The sequence below is a fragment of the Myotis davidii genome, unplaced genomic scaffold (assembly GCF_000327345.1).
Source record: "Myotis davidii unplaced genomic scaffold, ASM32734v1 scaffold30, whole genome shotgun sequence".
NCBI classification, from domain to species: domain Eukaryota; kingdom Metazoa; phylum Chordata; class Mammalia; order Chiroptera; family Vespertilionidae; genus Myotis; species Myotis davidii.
Window position 1 is genome coordinate 3704970 of NW_006282874.1, and position 15479 is coordinate 3720448.

General features: G+C 44.6%; 1 protein-coding gene across 1 annotated transcript in view; it reads left to right on the top strand.

The window, feature by feature from the left end:
• Positions 1-12464, top strand: part of FAM49B (family with sequence similarity 49 member B) — an 80458-nt gene extending 67994 nt beyond the window's left edge. Inside the window, exons 6-11 of the mRNA XM_006753281.2 lie at positions 1313-1449; positions 2453-2530; positions 4747-4863; positions 6146-6225; positions 7361-7524; positions 10071-12464. Coding sequence (XP_006753344.1) covers positions 1313-1449; positions 2453-2530; positions 4747-4863; positions 6146-6225; positions 7361-7524; positions 10071-10168 — 674 coding nt within the window. The 3' untranslated portion in view covers positions 10169-12464. The remainder of the gene's footprint in view (positions 1-1312; positions 1450-2452; positions 2531-4746; positions 4864-6145; positions 6226-7360; positions 7525-10070) is intronic.
• The last annotated feature ends 3015 nt before the right edge of the window (positions 12465-15479 follow it).

Consider the following 15479-nt stretch of genomic DNA (forward strand, 5'->3'; position numbering starts at 1 on the left):
CTCAACTCAGATGTCACTTAGGGAGGTCTTTTTCTGAACTTCAACTAGGTGAGGTTAACACACATCACAAATGTAATAATTTCTCTTTCTTCTCTATATATTCAGGCTCCATGTGGCCATAGGGAGCTGACTACCTTCATCCCTGTTTCTCCAGTGCCTGGCACATAGTAGACAGTCAATATGGTTTTTTTGACTTATTATAAAAAGGATACTATCTACCATTTGGAGTTATTGTGTGGATGACAGATAATGTCTGTAGTATCTAGCCCAGTATCTGGCACATAATAGGTACATAAGAAGTATGTACGATTGGTAGTAATCAGATTAATATTTTATGAGGTTACAGATGGCTAGGTAGAATGCTGCTTTATTTGAGAGACAGCTTAATGTGGTAGAAAGACTAGGGCTGTAAAGTCAGAAGCACCTACTAGCTGCAATTTTGGGCTCTAATCTCTTTGAAACGCAGTTTATCCACGTGATACCCATGTCAGAATTGATGCTGAAAGTTAAACGAGAGTGGGTTAAGCTCACAGGATGGGTGTTGGTTCATCATTAAGTCTTCATGAATAGTAGAGCTGGTATTTTTTTAAGTGAAGGGTTGATGATCTAACATAAATTTATTATCATTAAGAAATATTTGTTTATTGACCTGACATTTATTCATTAATTTCTGATCATAATCTGACTCTAAGCTGTTTTTTTTTTGAGAATAGAATCTAGCATTGTTTTTTGATTCTGTAATCTAAATTACTGTGATTTCTATCACTTTTTTTGAATGAACTATTTACATTTTTAAACACAGTATTTATTAAGTTGGCATTCCAAAAGTAGCACTTATTTTAAAAGGACCATTTTTCTTAAACTCAGCTAATTATTAAATCAAAGATTTTGTTTCTTTAGTAACTGAAAGAAAGCAGTTTCTGTTTATAAATAAGCAGCAAATTCAAAGTATGAGAAGTTGGTCCTTCGTTCATAGCCATGGACAGATTTGACTGTGTGGACACAAGGCCACTGTAGAAGTTACTTAGCAGATTGGTAAATGTAGTGTAAAGGGTGCTCTCTGATCCTGGTATTGAGATTACATTTTGCATTACTTTGAATTTGAGTTTATAGATTACAAAACTGAAGTAGTCTCCCTAAGGTTTTTATTCTATTAAATAATATCAATTTGCGTGATTGTATTTAGATGATCTGGATTTTAAAGAGAACTTAATTTCATGGGATTTGAAATCACAACATTTATAAATTGTTCACTTTTTAATTAACAAATATCACCAGATACAAACAACATTTAAATCTTTTTTTTCTTTAGAAGCAGCATTAAGAGGTCTTCTGGGAGCCTTGACAAGTACCCCATACTCTCCCACCCAGCACCTAGAGCGAGAGCAGGCTCTCGCTAAGCAGTTTGCAGAAATCCTTCATTTCACACTCCGGTTTGATGAACTCAAGGTAGGACTCCTGCTGGCCTTGACTGTATGAAAGCATGAGTCCTTCAAAGAGCACCAGGAGGGACGCCTGGAGACCTAGCTGAAATGTGCTTAAGTGATGTCTGATGTCCTTAGCAAAAATGGAAAACTGGATATAAAAATTATGGCATGTCTTTTGATACATGCATAGCACATTACCCAATATTCAGCCTTCATTTAACTTCATTTTAAAAAGATCTTTGAAGGAATATTGACCTTTTCTGATATTTTCTTTTTCCTTTCTGCTCACCCAGTTTATCTCAATTTTCTTTTATGTAAAAATGTTCAGGTATTTCCAACCCCTTCCATTTACCTGTCTATATACCTACCTGCCTGCCTGTCTGCTACCTGCTACTGTTGGGGGAGTGTGAGTAGAAACAAGCATTAGCTCTCCCAGCAGGAGACTGACTTCCACGTTGGGCCCTGCACAGTAGCCAGCTGGGAGCAGGCCCTTTGTCTTCTCAGGGTCTCGGATACCTTCCCTGGAAAATGGAAGAGCAGGATTTCTAACTTCAGCGTTTTATGATGAAATCTTAGACAACTGTTCTCTTTTATTAACACTTGGAGCACAGATGATTTACATACAAAATGTTAGTCAGTCTGGAGATTGTCCTGTTGACCATGTATGCATACTTCTGGTGTAATTCCAAAGCAAGTGCCTGCAGAGTTTTTCTTCTTTTCGTCTTATGTTTTGGCAAACCACCTTTTAGTATATTACGTGAAATTATTGAGAAAAAGAAGGGAAACTTATTGACCATGACTGAAAAACAATCCGTACATTTTATATGTTCATTGGGGGCCGACTGCATTGTGAACATGATATGTGTGCAAAAAGCCATCTTGGTGATACCAGTTTTATTTGTTAAAATGTTATTACAAATTGGGAATGCTACTTCATTAGTTAAAACTGTATTTAGTAGATTTTCACTTAATTTTTTCAGTGTCATTTAGTACCTACTTTTTTCTTTCACAACTGTCTTCTTTAGATGACAAATCCTGCCATACAGAATGATTTCAGCTATTACAGAAGAACATTGAGTCGTATGCGGATTAATAACGTTCCAGTAAGTTAACACATTGAATTAGGGGTGGTAATAATAACTCATCTCTCAGTTCAAGTTCTTCTTTTATTTGTTCATTTGCTCATTCATTCTGATAAAATTAAAGCCAGTAAGTAATCTGTGGGCAACCACAGGTGTGGGAAGAAAGAGCAAAATGTAGGAAACCATATGGTATTGAACACCACCCCCCCCAACACACACACACTTTTTCCCTTAAATTCCTACGACTACAATAAAATTATTTTTTGTCTGTGTGACATTAATACCGGATTTCTCTGTGTAGTCTCATTTTAACGACATAATAATTTATGAATTGGTGCTTTTGAGTTTGTCCCCATATTCATGGAATGGAATACTCCAAGGAGGAACTGAAAAACAGACAACTGGGAGGGGAGTGGTACTGATGCTGGCAGAGGGGAGAGCGAGGCCTTGGAGTCATGGGCTCTGCGTCTGGCTGGCTGAGGGAGTGGCTTCTGCGCCTGCTCCTGCCTAGCAGAGCACCGCTTCTACCTTCTTCAGGCTTGTGAGCCTCTGGACTCCTCCTCCTCTTAGCGGTTTCATACCCTTTCTACCGCCAAGGAGTCAGATGTCTGTCATTTGTAAAACCTTAAATTTGAAGAAATATCTTTTTCTCGGTATGTTGAGGGCCTACCTTGTGTGGAAAAGAGAGAAATTTCTAGGATCAGCCCTAGCCTCTAGTACAGTGGTTCTCAACCTTCTGGCCCTTTAAATAAAGTTCCTCACGTTGTGACCCAATCATAAAATTATTTTCATTGCTACTTCATAACTGTAATGTTGCTATTGTTATGCATCGTAATGTAAATATCTGATATGCAGGATGGCCTTAGGCGAACCCTGTGAAAGGGTCGTTCGACCGCCAAAGGGGTCGCGACCCACAGGTTGAGAACCTCTTCTCTAGTAGATGGTTTAATAAAGAAATACTACATAAATATGTAAAGATGCTGAGTGGCATCAGAAGTTAAAAAATACCAAAGGACACCATTCTTTTTTTTTCTCCTTCTTCATTGAATGAGTGTTTTATGAGGTGGTTGCTCCTAAGACAGGTCCTGGGTTGGGGGAAGATCTCTTTTCCAAGAAGCAGCTGTGCCTTGGCATCGGTTAGATTGTACAGAGCCCAGTTCCTGCTGTGAGGTCACCGTATCACCTGCAAATAAAGTACGAGCAGAACACTCAGTGCTCTGTGAGAGCCATCCCTCAAGGCCAGAGACATCAGTCACTTGTCACTGTCGTTTGCCGTCAATAGTTATAAGTCAGCCTGGTCCTTGTCGAGTGAAGCATCTCTCCAAGCGCTTCCCCGTGTCATCTGCTAACTCTACATCCCAGGTGAAAGCCCCTCGCACTCTCCTTTCAGCAGTCATTCTGATGCCGGAGAGCTCATTGACCTGCAGGCTTTTTATTTTATGGTGCACTCTGCCCACGGTCATCAGTTAGCTTTCTTTAGAACAAGGATGTTGTCATTCCTTTTCTCTGACGCTTTACGTGGTTCACCGTCACAGATAAGATGTTAGGCAGCATTTAAGGCCCTCTGTGTCCCACTCCACCTTCCTTCCCAGCCTGTCTTCCACTAGTTGCTGCCTCTTAGTATCCTGAACGCATTCAGTTACGTGGAAATACACTTGCATCGACTGGGTGAACCTGCCCAGCATCGTCTACCAAAGCCCAACCCTTCTGAGTCCATTTTGGTTTCTTCTGGTCTAACTTAGTCTCTCTCACCCTCCATGCTATTGTGGATGTTTGTGTGTTCCCAGTGGGGTCAGGGTGCGATGTCATAGTCACCTTCCTGTCTTCCATCGGATGTAGAGTAATCCCTTGTACCCAGAAGGCAGCCTGTCAGTATCTTATTTCACTGCTTAATATCATTTAAAATACAGGGTGGGGCAAAGTAGATTTACATTTGTGATTATGCAAAAAGAGCTTATTTTTGTATTATTATTAGTGTATTTTTTCTCATAGAACAACTGTAAACCTACTTTTGTCCCACTCTGTATTTTTTAAAGAGGTTATTTAAAAAAAATTCTTTTTGTCATTTTTAAATCTTTATTTTTGAAGACTACTTGAAAGTCTAAAATATAGTTTAAGAGTATTTGTTAAACTAATTTAGTAAGCATGAATGAGACAACACTGCCTCATCCTTGTACAAATGAGACCCTATGTAACATCTCTGAGCTGATGGTCAGGTGCTCTTGTTTTCCATGCAGGCAGAAGGAGAAAATGAAGTAAATAATGAACTGGCAAATCGAATGTCTTTGTTTTATGCCGAGGCAACCCCGATGCTGAAAACCTTAAGTGATGCCACAACAAAATTTGTATCAGAGGTAAGCATTGCCTGGAATTTCTCTGTGGTGCTCCTCTGCCTGTCTGCGGACATGACGGTCCCAGCACGTCCCGAGACTCTGAATACCAGCTCTAAGCTGGGACACTCCCAGATATGTGCACTGAGTGCTGCCCCCTTCCCTGAGGCCTACATGTGCAAAAGGACCCACCTGTTTGCAGCCTCCCTCTGGGTGTATGGTTGACACCCCAATGGTATTGTGACCAAACCAAAGTCTTGATTTTCCCCCAACCCTGTCTTTGACCCAGTCTCTCCTGTCTCAGTTGAGAGTTCCACTGTAGCCCAGCTGGTGTTGCTCACTGACTGAGGGTCGACCCACGCACCAAGAGATCCGTGGTTCGATTCCCGATCAGGGAACATGCCCAGGTTGAGGGCTTGATTTCTGTTATAGGATATGCAGGAGGCAGCTGATTGATGTTGATTCTCTCCCATTGATGTTTCTTCCTCTCCCTTCTTCTCTCTCTAAAATCAATAAAAACATTTTTTTTTTTAAAAAAAGAGTACCACTGTAAAGGCAGATCTTGTTTTATTATGCGTCACTTTACTGCACTTCACAAATGTTGCATTCTTTACAAATTGATGGCAAGACCTCCCACCAGTCAAAAGAGTATGGCTTGCTTTATTGTGGTTGTCTGGAACCGAACCCGCAGTATCTCCGAGGTCCTATACAAATAACTATGGCTTATTATCCTAAATTCCTTTCTTTATCTTACCCCCTCTGTCCACCCCATCAGACAGTCTTATTGGCTCCAAAATAAATGCTGAATTTGAAAACTGAACCCCTCTCTTGCTACCTCTCCACATGAGCCCAGGTCCCTCTCACCTGGATTACTGCAGTCATGTTCTGGCTGTTCTTATTCCATTATAAGAATTCTTGCCCATTGTAGTCCTTTCTCCAAAAAGCAGCAAAGTCTTCTTAAAACAGAAACCTCATTTCCTTCCTCTGCTCTACATGTTTCTAGTGACTTCCCAGTTCCCTTGAGATGAAATCCACCTTGCTCCTAGCCTCCAGGCCCCTGTCTGTTGGCTGCGCTCTTTCCACCAGCCCCAGTTTACACGCCTCTCAGGAGAGGGGCCTTGGCTGCCTAGCTGGTAGCTGTATCCCCAGAGCTTAGAGCAGTACCTAGAATCTAGTGCATTTTTTACAAAATTAAAAGTAGAAACCGAATATTAAAGTTGCCAATTTTTCATGTTATGCTAGGTTTTAGCTTACACCTATGTACTAATTCACTTTTATTCTTTTTGTTCTCTGTGCACCTTTACAGAATAAAAACTTACCCATAGAAAATACCACGGACTGTCTGAGCACCATGGCCAGCGTGTGCAGAGTCATGCTGGAAACGCCGTGAGTATCGTGTCGGCTGGTCTCTCACTTTCATAATCCTGTGGGATGGTTGTCCAGATGGGAACATGTCTTAACTGTAAGGTGGGAATTAAGGCGATCCCAGGTAACCAGTGTAATATGTGAGCAAAATTAAAATAGCTTGGCAGCTTCATGGAACTTCTGGTTAAGTGTCAGTCCAGCTGCTTTTAAGGTGCCTAAGACCAGCAAGACTAACTCAGACTCTTCCTTATGGAGATTTTTGTGGTGCTTTGGGTCGAAGGGGAGGAGTTTTAACGCTCTTTCAGTGTTGCTTTTCATACATTCTCTCTCCTTTATTCTTCTGCTAACCCCTTTTTCTCAGTATGAGTTCTCAGTCTTCATTTTCTCACCACTTGCCTGAGTCCCCTACTGGGTTTCTCCTCTCACGCCGTTGAGGATGTCTGCCACATGTTGTCATAGGCAGAAAGACTCCACCTGGATTCCTGAATATATGGTCTTACTAGATAACTGTTGTTTTAGTGGAGCTCTGCATTTTCCAAAGTCCTGTTCTATATGCCGCCTCCCAGGAAAACCTTACAAGCAAGAGGGCAGCTTATCGCCCTCCTTCCTTTCTTCCTTCTCCTTTAGGAGAGTGAGGCCTGGGGAGTGAAGGGATTGTGCACAGTGACCGACCCCACATGCGCCTGGACCCTTCATCCCGGGCTGGGACTCTTTCTGCTGGGACATGATGCCTTTATATGGACAAATGAGAGAATAATCCAGTCAGATTTTAGAGAATTAAAATCCACTGATACAGTAATGTGTTTAGATAAATCAGCCCAGACACACTCGCTCTGTTAAGCTAGTGACTTTTTTCATCATATTGGTGATAGCACTTATTCCCAAACCTTTACTTGGGGCTACTTTGGGTTTCTCAAAAATGGTCTGATCTCTGCTAGCAGAGTGGGCGGTAAACTCAGGCGCATGGAGAGACCCTGGGAGGAAAGTGCTGACTGCTGCACACACCTGTCTGGGAGCGCCATTGCCGGGGAGAGGGGCGGCTTCATGTTAGCACCTCTTACAGGTTAACGGTGCGTCTTCCCGCATCAGCTTGAGAGTTGAATCAGCTCATTCATTTGTGATGAGCCTCATGCATCGTGTCTTCTCTGCCCTCCAGGGAATACAGAAGCAGGTTCACAAACGAAGAGACAGTGTCGTTCTGCTTGAGGGTAATGGTGGGCGTCATCATACTCTATGACCATGTACACCCCGTGGGAGCATTTGCCAAAACCTCAAAAATTGATGTAAGTGGCCTAGTTTTATGTAATTCCCAACACTTGCTATAACCGAAAGCCAGAGGCGGAAACCTCACACTCCTCCTGCATATTGGGCAATATAAACAATATAAAAATTGTATCCTTTCATTCTCTTGACCAAAGGCCATTTCAGACAAAAGATTTATATCTAAATATGCAGGGTGGGGTAAAAGGAGATTTAGCTTTAAATTACACGAAACACAGAGTCTATTCTTGTATTAATTATTAGTTAATTGCATTATTTTCCATGCGGACGAATAAACCTTCACCTGCATATGAAGCGCCAGTAGAGGTGCTGCAGCGAATAAAGGTGAAGGCCATGCATTTTCCCTCCTCCGGTTCTAATAATCTGTGGCTCTGGCCTGGGTTTCTCTGTTTTGTAACTTCTCTCCTCCTCCGGTTCTAATAATCTGTGGATCTGGCCTGGGTTTCTCTGTTTTGTAACTTCTCTCCTCCTCCGGTTCTAATAATCTGTGGCTCTGGCCTGGGTTTCTCTGTTTTGTAACTTCTCTCCTCCTCCGGTTCTAATAATCTGTGGCTCTGGCCTGGGTTTCTCTGTTTTGTAACTTCTCTCCTCCTCCGGTTCTAATAATCTGTGGCTCTGGCCTGGGTTTCTCTGTTTTGTAACTTCTCTCCTCCTCCGGTTCTAATAATCTGTGGCTCTGGCCTGGGTTTCTCTGTTTTGTAACTTCTCTCCTCCTCCGGTTCTAATAATCTGTGGCTCTGGCCTGGGTTTCTCTGTTTTGTAACTTCTCTCCTCCTCCGGTTCTAATAATCTGTGGCTCTGGCCTGGGTTTCTCTGTTTTGTAACTTCTCTCCTCCTCCGGTTCTAATAATCTGTGGCTCTGGCCTGGGTTTCTCTGTTTTGTAACTTCTCTCCTCCTCCGGTTCTAATAATCTGTGGCTCTGGCCTGGGTTTCTCTGTTTTGTAACTTCTCTCCTCCTCCGGTTCTAATAATCTGTGGCTCTGGCCTGGGTTTCTCTGTTTTGTAACTTCTCTCCTCCTCCGGTTCTAATAATCTGTGGCTCTGGCCTGGGTTTCTCTGTTTTGTAACTTCTCTCCTCCTCCGGTTCTAATAATCTGTGGCTCTGGCCTGGGTTTCTCTGTTTTGTAACTTCTCTCCTCCTCCGGTTCTAATAATCTGTGGCTCTGGCCTGGGTTTCTCTGTTTTGTAACTTCTCTCCTCCTCCGGTTCTAATAATCTGTGGCTCTGGCCTGGGTTTCTCTGTTTTGTAACTTCTCTCCTCCTCCGGTTCTAATAATCTGTGGCTCTGGCCTGGGTTTCTCTGTTTTGTAACTTCTCTCCTCCTCCGGTTCTAATAATCTGTGGCTCTGGCCTGGGTTTCTCTGTTTTGTAACTTCTCTCCTCCTCCGGTTCTAATAATCTGTGGCTCTGGCCTGGGTTTCTCTGTTTTGTAACTTCTCTCCTCCTCCGGTTCTAATAATCTGTGGCTCTGGCCTGGGTTTCTCTGTTTTGTAACTTCTCTCCTCCTCCGGTTCTAATAATCTGTGGCTCTGGCCTGGGTTTCTCTGTTTTGTAACTTCTCTCCTCCTCCGGTTCTAATAATCTGTGGCTCTGGCCTGGGTTTCTGTGATCTTCTTTTAAAATACGAACCACTCTTAGCGATTCCCTTTTAGATTCGTAATTTGTGTTTACAAACTTAGAGCAAAACACCCCTGCCTGGAAATAAGGCGCCTGGAGAACTAAGACACGGGATATGGTTGGTAGACCGTCCTGAAGCTGAGTATGTGGAGCAGGGCCGCTCCCCTTTCTGTGAGGGCAGCGAGGAAGCAGGGATCTAGGCCAGTGATGGTGAACCTTTTGAGCTCGGCGTGTCAGCATTTTGAACAACCCTAACTTAACTCCGGTGCCGTGTCACATAAAGAAATTTTCTGATATTTGCAACCATAGTAAAACAAAGACTTATATTTTTGATATTTTATATATTTAAATGCCATTTAACAAAGAAAAATCAACCAAAATAAATGAGTTTGCGTGTTACCTCTGACACGCGTGTCATAGGTTCGCCATCACTGATCTAGGCTCTGTGGACCACATGGCCCTGTCCCAGCTCCTCAACGCTGCATTTGGTGAGATGGTAGCCATAGGCCATGCTGAAGTGACTCAGTATGGCTGCGTTCCAGTAAAACTAAAAACTCAGTTTGTATGATTTCCATGTTAACATGAAGTATTACTTTTATTTTGATTCCCCCCCGCCCCCAACCATTTAAAAATGTAAGAATGTGCTCAGCTCACAGGCCATACAAAGTAGGTAGTAGGTTGGATTTGGCTCAAAGGCTACAATTTTTCGACCCCTGAGTTAGAACAACAATAATTTTCCTCTGAGTGAGAAGTTACAGTCAATTGTTTCCTTTAGAATTTAACCAGATCTTCCCAACAGGGCAGTTCTAACAGCTTCCCAGCTGCTGGCTTTGCGTCTGGAAGGCGATGGGAGGACCATTGCGGAGCCTGAGCCAGCTGACGCGGGAAGGGAAAGGCCTGAGAGAATGTTGCCTGGCCAGTCGCTCTGCTTGTCGTAGAGCCGGATGCCAGTGATGATGTGTGTTTTCTAATTCCCTGCAATGGGTGTTTCTTCCCGTTAGGTACACAACAAAACATTTGAACGATGAGACTACCTCCAAGCAAATTAAATCCATGCTGCAATGACACTCCAGAGCGAGCGCCTGCAGTGACTCGGATGCACAGTTTTTAGTGATTGCAATTACTCTCTCATTTACTCTCGCTTTAGTTCTTCCCTCTGTTCCTCTGCCCTCTTTTTAAATCATGTCCTTGTTCTTAAGACTTCTTTTCTGTGCCAAAATCAGTCAAGTTATACCCTGGAGGGGTTGCCTTTCAGACAGGCCACCTGAGGCAGCTAATCATGCATCGCATTGGGGTCTCCACTGAGAGAAATTCTGTGACTTGAACTAAATATTTTTAAATGTGGATTTTTTTTGAAAACTAATATTTAATATTGCTTCTCCTGCATGGCAAAACTGCCTACTCTGCTATTTAAAAGCCCTCAATGACTTTATTTTCTACTGCCGCTTTTTTTCATGTGCAGCCAAATGAAAATGTTTAAATTAATTGTGTTGTACAGATGGTACCCAACACAAACTTTTTTAAAATTAGTCAGATTTTTGTTTAAAGTTTTAAGTTTGCATTTTGACCTTTTTGTAAGGATGTATGTTGTGTGTTTAACCTTTATTAACTAATGTTAAAACTGTGATGTGTGCGTAGAGTATTACGTATGCATGTTCATGTTTAAAGAATGGCTGTTGATGATAAAATAAAAATCAGCTTTCATTTTTCTAAGTGTGGCCTGGTTTCCTGAGGTTTGGTTTTAGGCGTCCAGGGCTCTCCCCTTGTGTTTTTATGAAATGCACGTACACATTACACAATTTCCCTTCTTTTAGGAGAGAGCTGGGTCTTTTGAATAGCATTTTTCTCTAGTATTGTCTGTGTGGACCCCGTTTTCATTGCTTTCCTAAGCTTGCCGAGGGCAGTAAGACCAGCGATGAGGGCCTGCTAGCCTTGCTTACCTCGTGTGGATGGAGTAACTGCAGGACGTCCACTCTTGCGTGGTCTGGTTTCCCAGGAGCGAAGGGGAGGAGCTGCAGGACGCAGAGTGGGAGGAAGAGCCTTCATGTTGGAGGGGAGTGAGCGTGAGGGGCTTCCCAGGAGGAGCTGAAGACCCAGATCCCCTGTGAGGGAGAAAACGAGCGTGTTTGTCGTTCAAGGCCCTAAAACCTTACTTTGTGAATGTGCAGGTGTGAGATGCTGCTTAAAGGCTGTCTAGTCCACACAGGCCGGTGCTTTAATGAGGACAGTGTTGTAGCTCTGACACCATTAAAAGCATTAACTGTGGACGCGGCTCCTGGAGGCTCTGTCCAGACCTGGCTCAATAGGGCAGCTCAGGAGCCGTGGCCCTTCCGATGGAGCCCGGCAGCCTCATGGCTCAGCACCTGCTCGCCCATTCCCAGCCGCCTCTGCGCTCACTGTTGAGACTGTGTCACACCATGTCCCATGTCCATGGCTCGGTTGGGTGGCCCTGAGCCAGTCATCTTCCTCCTCATCCACCTGATCTTTCGAGCACCAGCCTTGGGGATAGCATTCTCCAGGTCCTTCTGGACCCTTCTGAGAGTATTGTCCTGGGTTAAATCGTGAACCCCCAAAAGGCATGCTCACCTGCAACTGGAAAATGTGACCTTATTGGGAAAAAGGGTTTTTGTAACTGAAACTTAAGTCTGTATTAAGGTCACCCTGCATTGGAGTGGCCCTGAATCTAGCGTCAGCTCTGTAAGAAGAAGGAAGGGAATGGGCACAGAGCAGGAGGCCACGTGAAGATGGAGGCGGAGGCTGGTGTAATGCGGCTACCAGCCAAGGAACCCGTCACAGGCCAGATTCTCCCTCAGCCTCAGCACCAAGCCTGCGGACACCTTGATCTCAAACTCTGCCTTCCAGGACTGAGAATAAATTCTGTCGCTTTAAGCCACTCGTGGGAATTTGTTATGGCAGCCCGGAGCAACTAGGATAGGTATCTTATCCAGCCCCTCCGATATGTCACTGCCCTTCAGGGTAATTTTTTTGATCTTTAGAATTCGAGAGTGGCCATGGGTGATGTTTCTCCCGCACCCTGAGGATCTTGTGCCATCCACAAATTTTAGGCAGGACAAGTGAACTGAGTGGACAAACGTAAACAAGAATGACACAGCCGGGACCAAGGATCACTGTTGTGGCCCTGCCGCCAGCCCAGTGCACGCCTGCGTGTTGGGGAGAACTAACTGCACTGGGGTTCTCAGCTAGTCTGCAGGCCGGCCTGCCCACATTGCCTGTGTTTGTGAACTAAGAAGCATTTCTATGTTTTTAAAAGGTTGGAAAAAATCAAAAGAACAATATTCCATGGCATGTGTAAAGTACAGATTCAAATTCTAATGTCCATAAATAAAATCTTATGGGAACACAGCCTCATTGGTTTATTTATGTATCATTTTGGGCTACTTTTGCGCCACGATAGTAGAAGGGAGTTCTTGTGATCGGGGCCATGTGGCCCTCAGAGGTGAAAATACCATTTGGCCCTTTACAGAAAGTTTGCTGACCCCTCCTCTAATGATAAGAGCAAGTTAATTTGACAACTAAATGTCAGTCTTTTTTCTTTTTTTTTTAAATTAATCCTCACCCAAGGATATTTTTTTTCATCAATTTTTAGAGAGGGGAAGGGAAGGAAGGAGGGGGGACTGAGAGAGTGAAACATTAGTTGGTTGCCTACTGCACTTGACCGTGACTAGGGATTGAATCTGCAACCAAGGTATGTGCCGTCAACTGTGAATTGAACCCGCAACCCTTTGGTGCATGGACCGATGCTCTCAGCACTGAGCCACACAGTCAGGGCCCAAATGTCGATCTTAAATGTTATCACCACAGAATAAAGGGTAATTTTGTGATCTGATGCAAGGGGTCCCCACAGCACCCTGAGCAAAGCTGGCACACCTGGCCTGGAGGAGGAAGTGTGGGGCTGCAGGTGCGGGGATGTGAGAGGCTCCAGCAGGGATACCCTCGGCTCAGCTGGCCTGGCGTCTCCCCACCTGGACATTCTTCACTTCACAGATGGTGAGGAGGAGACACGCTGGGCAGAAGGTGAGTTCCAGGCTGGGCAGATCTTCTGCCTAGACTTTGGGCCCCGCTGAGCCCTGACCCCCGTTTGGAGGTTAAATGGAAAGCCTGTGTATTGCCCCACTTCAAACCAAGGGAGGCCTAGAAGGAAGGTTAGGAGGGGTTATAAATTAATGAGTGATGGCGTGTTTGCAATTTGACAGCAAAAGCCTTAGAAGTGACTTGAAGACTTAAACTGAAACAAAGGGAGGTGAACTCTGTAGCTATTTGGGGGGACAGATTCTAGGTAGAGGAACTAACCAAAGGAAGAAATTTCCTGGCCTATGAACAGCTGCAATGAGTGAGAGAATTCATCGGAACGTGAGGTCAAGTGCATGCAGGCCATTGTTGGTCATTATCATGACTGTTTTTACTTGAAGTGGTATTGGCAGGTAGTACAAAGGTTAGATCCCCTGTGAGGTATGCGATGCACTTTCGAAAAGATGCGTTTGCCTTGTGGACAGTAGACAGGACAGAAGCAGGAAGTCTAGTTAGGGGATTGGGATAATCCAGGTTAAGTGTTGATAGTGGGTGGGGCAGGCTGTTGGTCTTGGAAGTGATGAAAAGCCATCACATAGACCCTGGCAGAGTTAATGTCTGCAAGAGTGGTGTGACATGGCTTCCTATAGCTCTGACCATCAGAAGGAGTTAGGAAAGTAATTCTGAAATGGGTTGGTTGGTAGGGAGTGAGGTGATGGATGAAGAAGCAAGAGGTGAGAGGGAGGAAGCATGAGTGGTACAAATCGGGGCAGCTGTCGTGGAGGCCTCCAGGGAAGAAATTCTAGAAACATGGGTCACCATGCTCTCAAGGAATGCGTAAGGACAAGCTTACCTTCCATTTTTCTTTAGTTTTCCATTTTTAGAAGGTGTGTGGTTGGTGTCCCCACACTAAAGCTAATAGTCTATGGAGTTGGGAACTCTGTCTTACTGACCTCGTTACCCCAACACTGGTATCGAAAAAATGTGTAGAAGGTGTAGACTCAAAACCTAGAAACGAGCTGGCCGACTGGCTGTCTCAACAAGGGTGGGGCTCTGAGAAGCTTATATTGTTCTGTATAAGGAAAGGGAGAGGGAATGCGGGGAGAGCAGAAACCTACAAGCTCATGACTGAAACTTGTAAGACCTTGGGGTGGGGAAGGGAAAATAAAGGAGGAGGAGGAGGAAGGGAAGCAGGTGTGAGGCAGGGAGGGGCTGAGAAAAGTCTCCATGAAAACCTGTGAACAGGGCCAACCAGAAAAGAGCTCGTGGAGAATTTTCAAGAAAATAACATGCTGGGCAATGGCCACCCCAGCTCAGTCTCCCCTGAAACCTTAAGTAAATTGGCGTCTCTTACTCTTACGCAGGGGACCAAGCACTTCCCTGTGGCGTGGGCACAAACAGAAGACCCTGTGCGAGGTTGCCAGGAGGGAGGCATGGGTGCTGCTTGCACACTGCAGGGAGGAACGTGGAGCTTCTCTGCTTTTCCAGGATCGCTGCTTCCCCACTGGCGGCTGTTCCAGTGGAGGACCAGGGATGCTCAGCTGTGGTTGCACACTCACTGCCCCAGGTTTCCCGTTTATATCCCTCCTCTGGGATGTGGGAGGTGCTTCCCAATGGAGAACAGGGAACTGGCAAAGGAAAGCTAGCGGCTGCTTATGGTGACGTTGGTTCACCGAAGCCTACTAAAACCTGCAGGCTTCCTTGGACTCATAACTCCCCCCAAACAGCTGAGTCACGTTTCCTGGCTTCTAGAATGTCCCAGAATAGGGAGGGCTCTCAGGTGCTGGCCTGTGGCACAGTAGTATATGCACCTACTAAACTGTACATTTCGAGTCTGTTGTTTTTACAATGCAAATTATAGAAAGTAAATTCAGTCTGGGGAAATCTTTCCGGCTGGTGAGTCATGTAGAAAGCACAGCCGTGACCCTCTGGCACATGGACTGGTTGTCCCGTTCCCCAGGTGGGGAAGGGCAGGTGTGGGACTTGCATGAACAGTGGATGGAAGAAGAGGGGACAAGTGCCTTGTGAAGCACCCTCAGCTGCCCTTCTGAGCGTCAGAGCTGGGACTGCCTGCTCCCACAGGCTCCCCTCTGCCAGGCATTTCCCTTTGTCCATGAGGCCACAGGAGTGATCACGAAGTAATTAGAAAGTAAATGGGTTTGGGGCAGGTTGGTTTGTCCTTTTAAAAATCTCCTTTTTCTTTACCATTAAAGATTGTTGTAAGATCGATTGTACAGCACATGACACACAGGAGGGGTAGCATTAATTCCGATTGAACCAAGGCTCTGCCCAGGGTCCTGCATGTACCTCTTCTTCTCTCCCGAAGCTTATTCCTACCTTTCCTGCT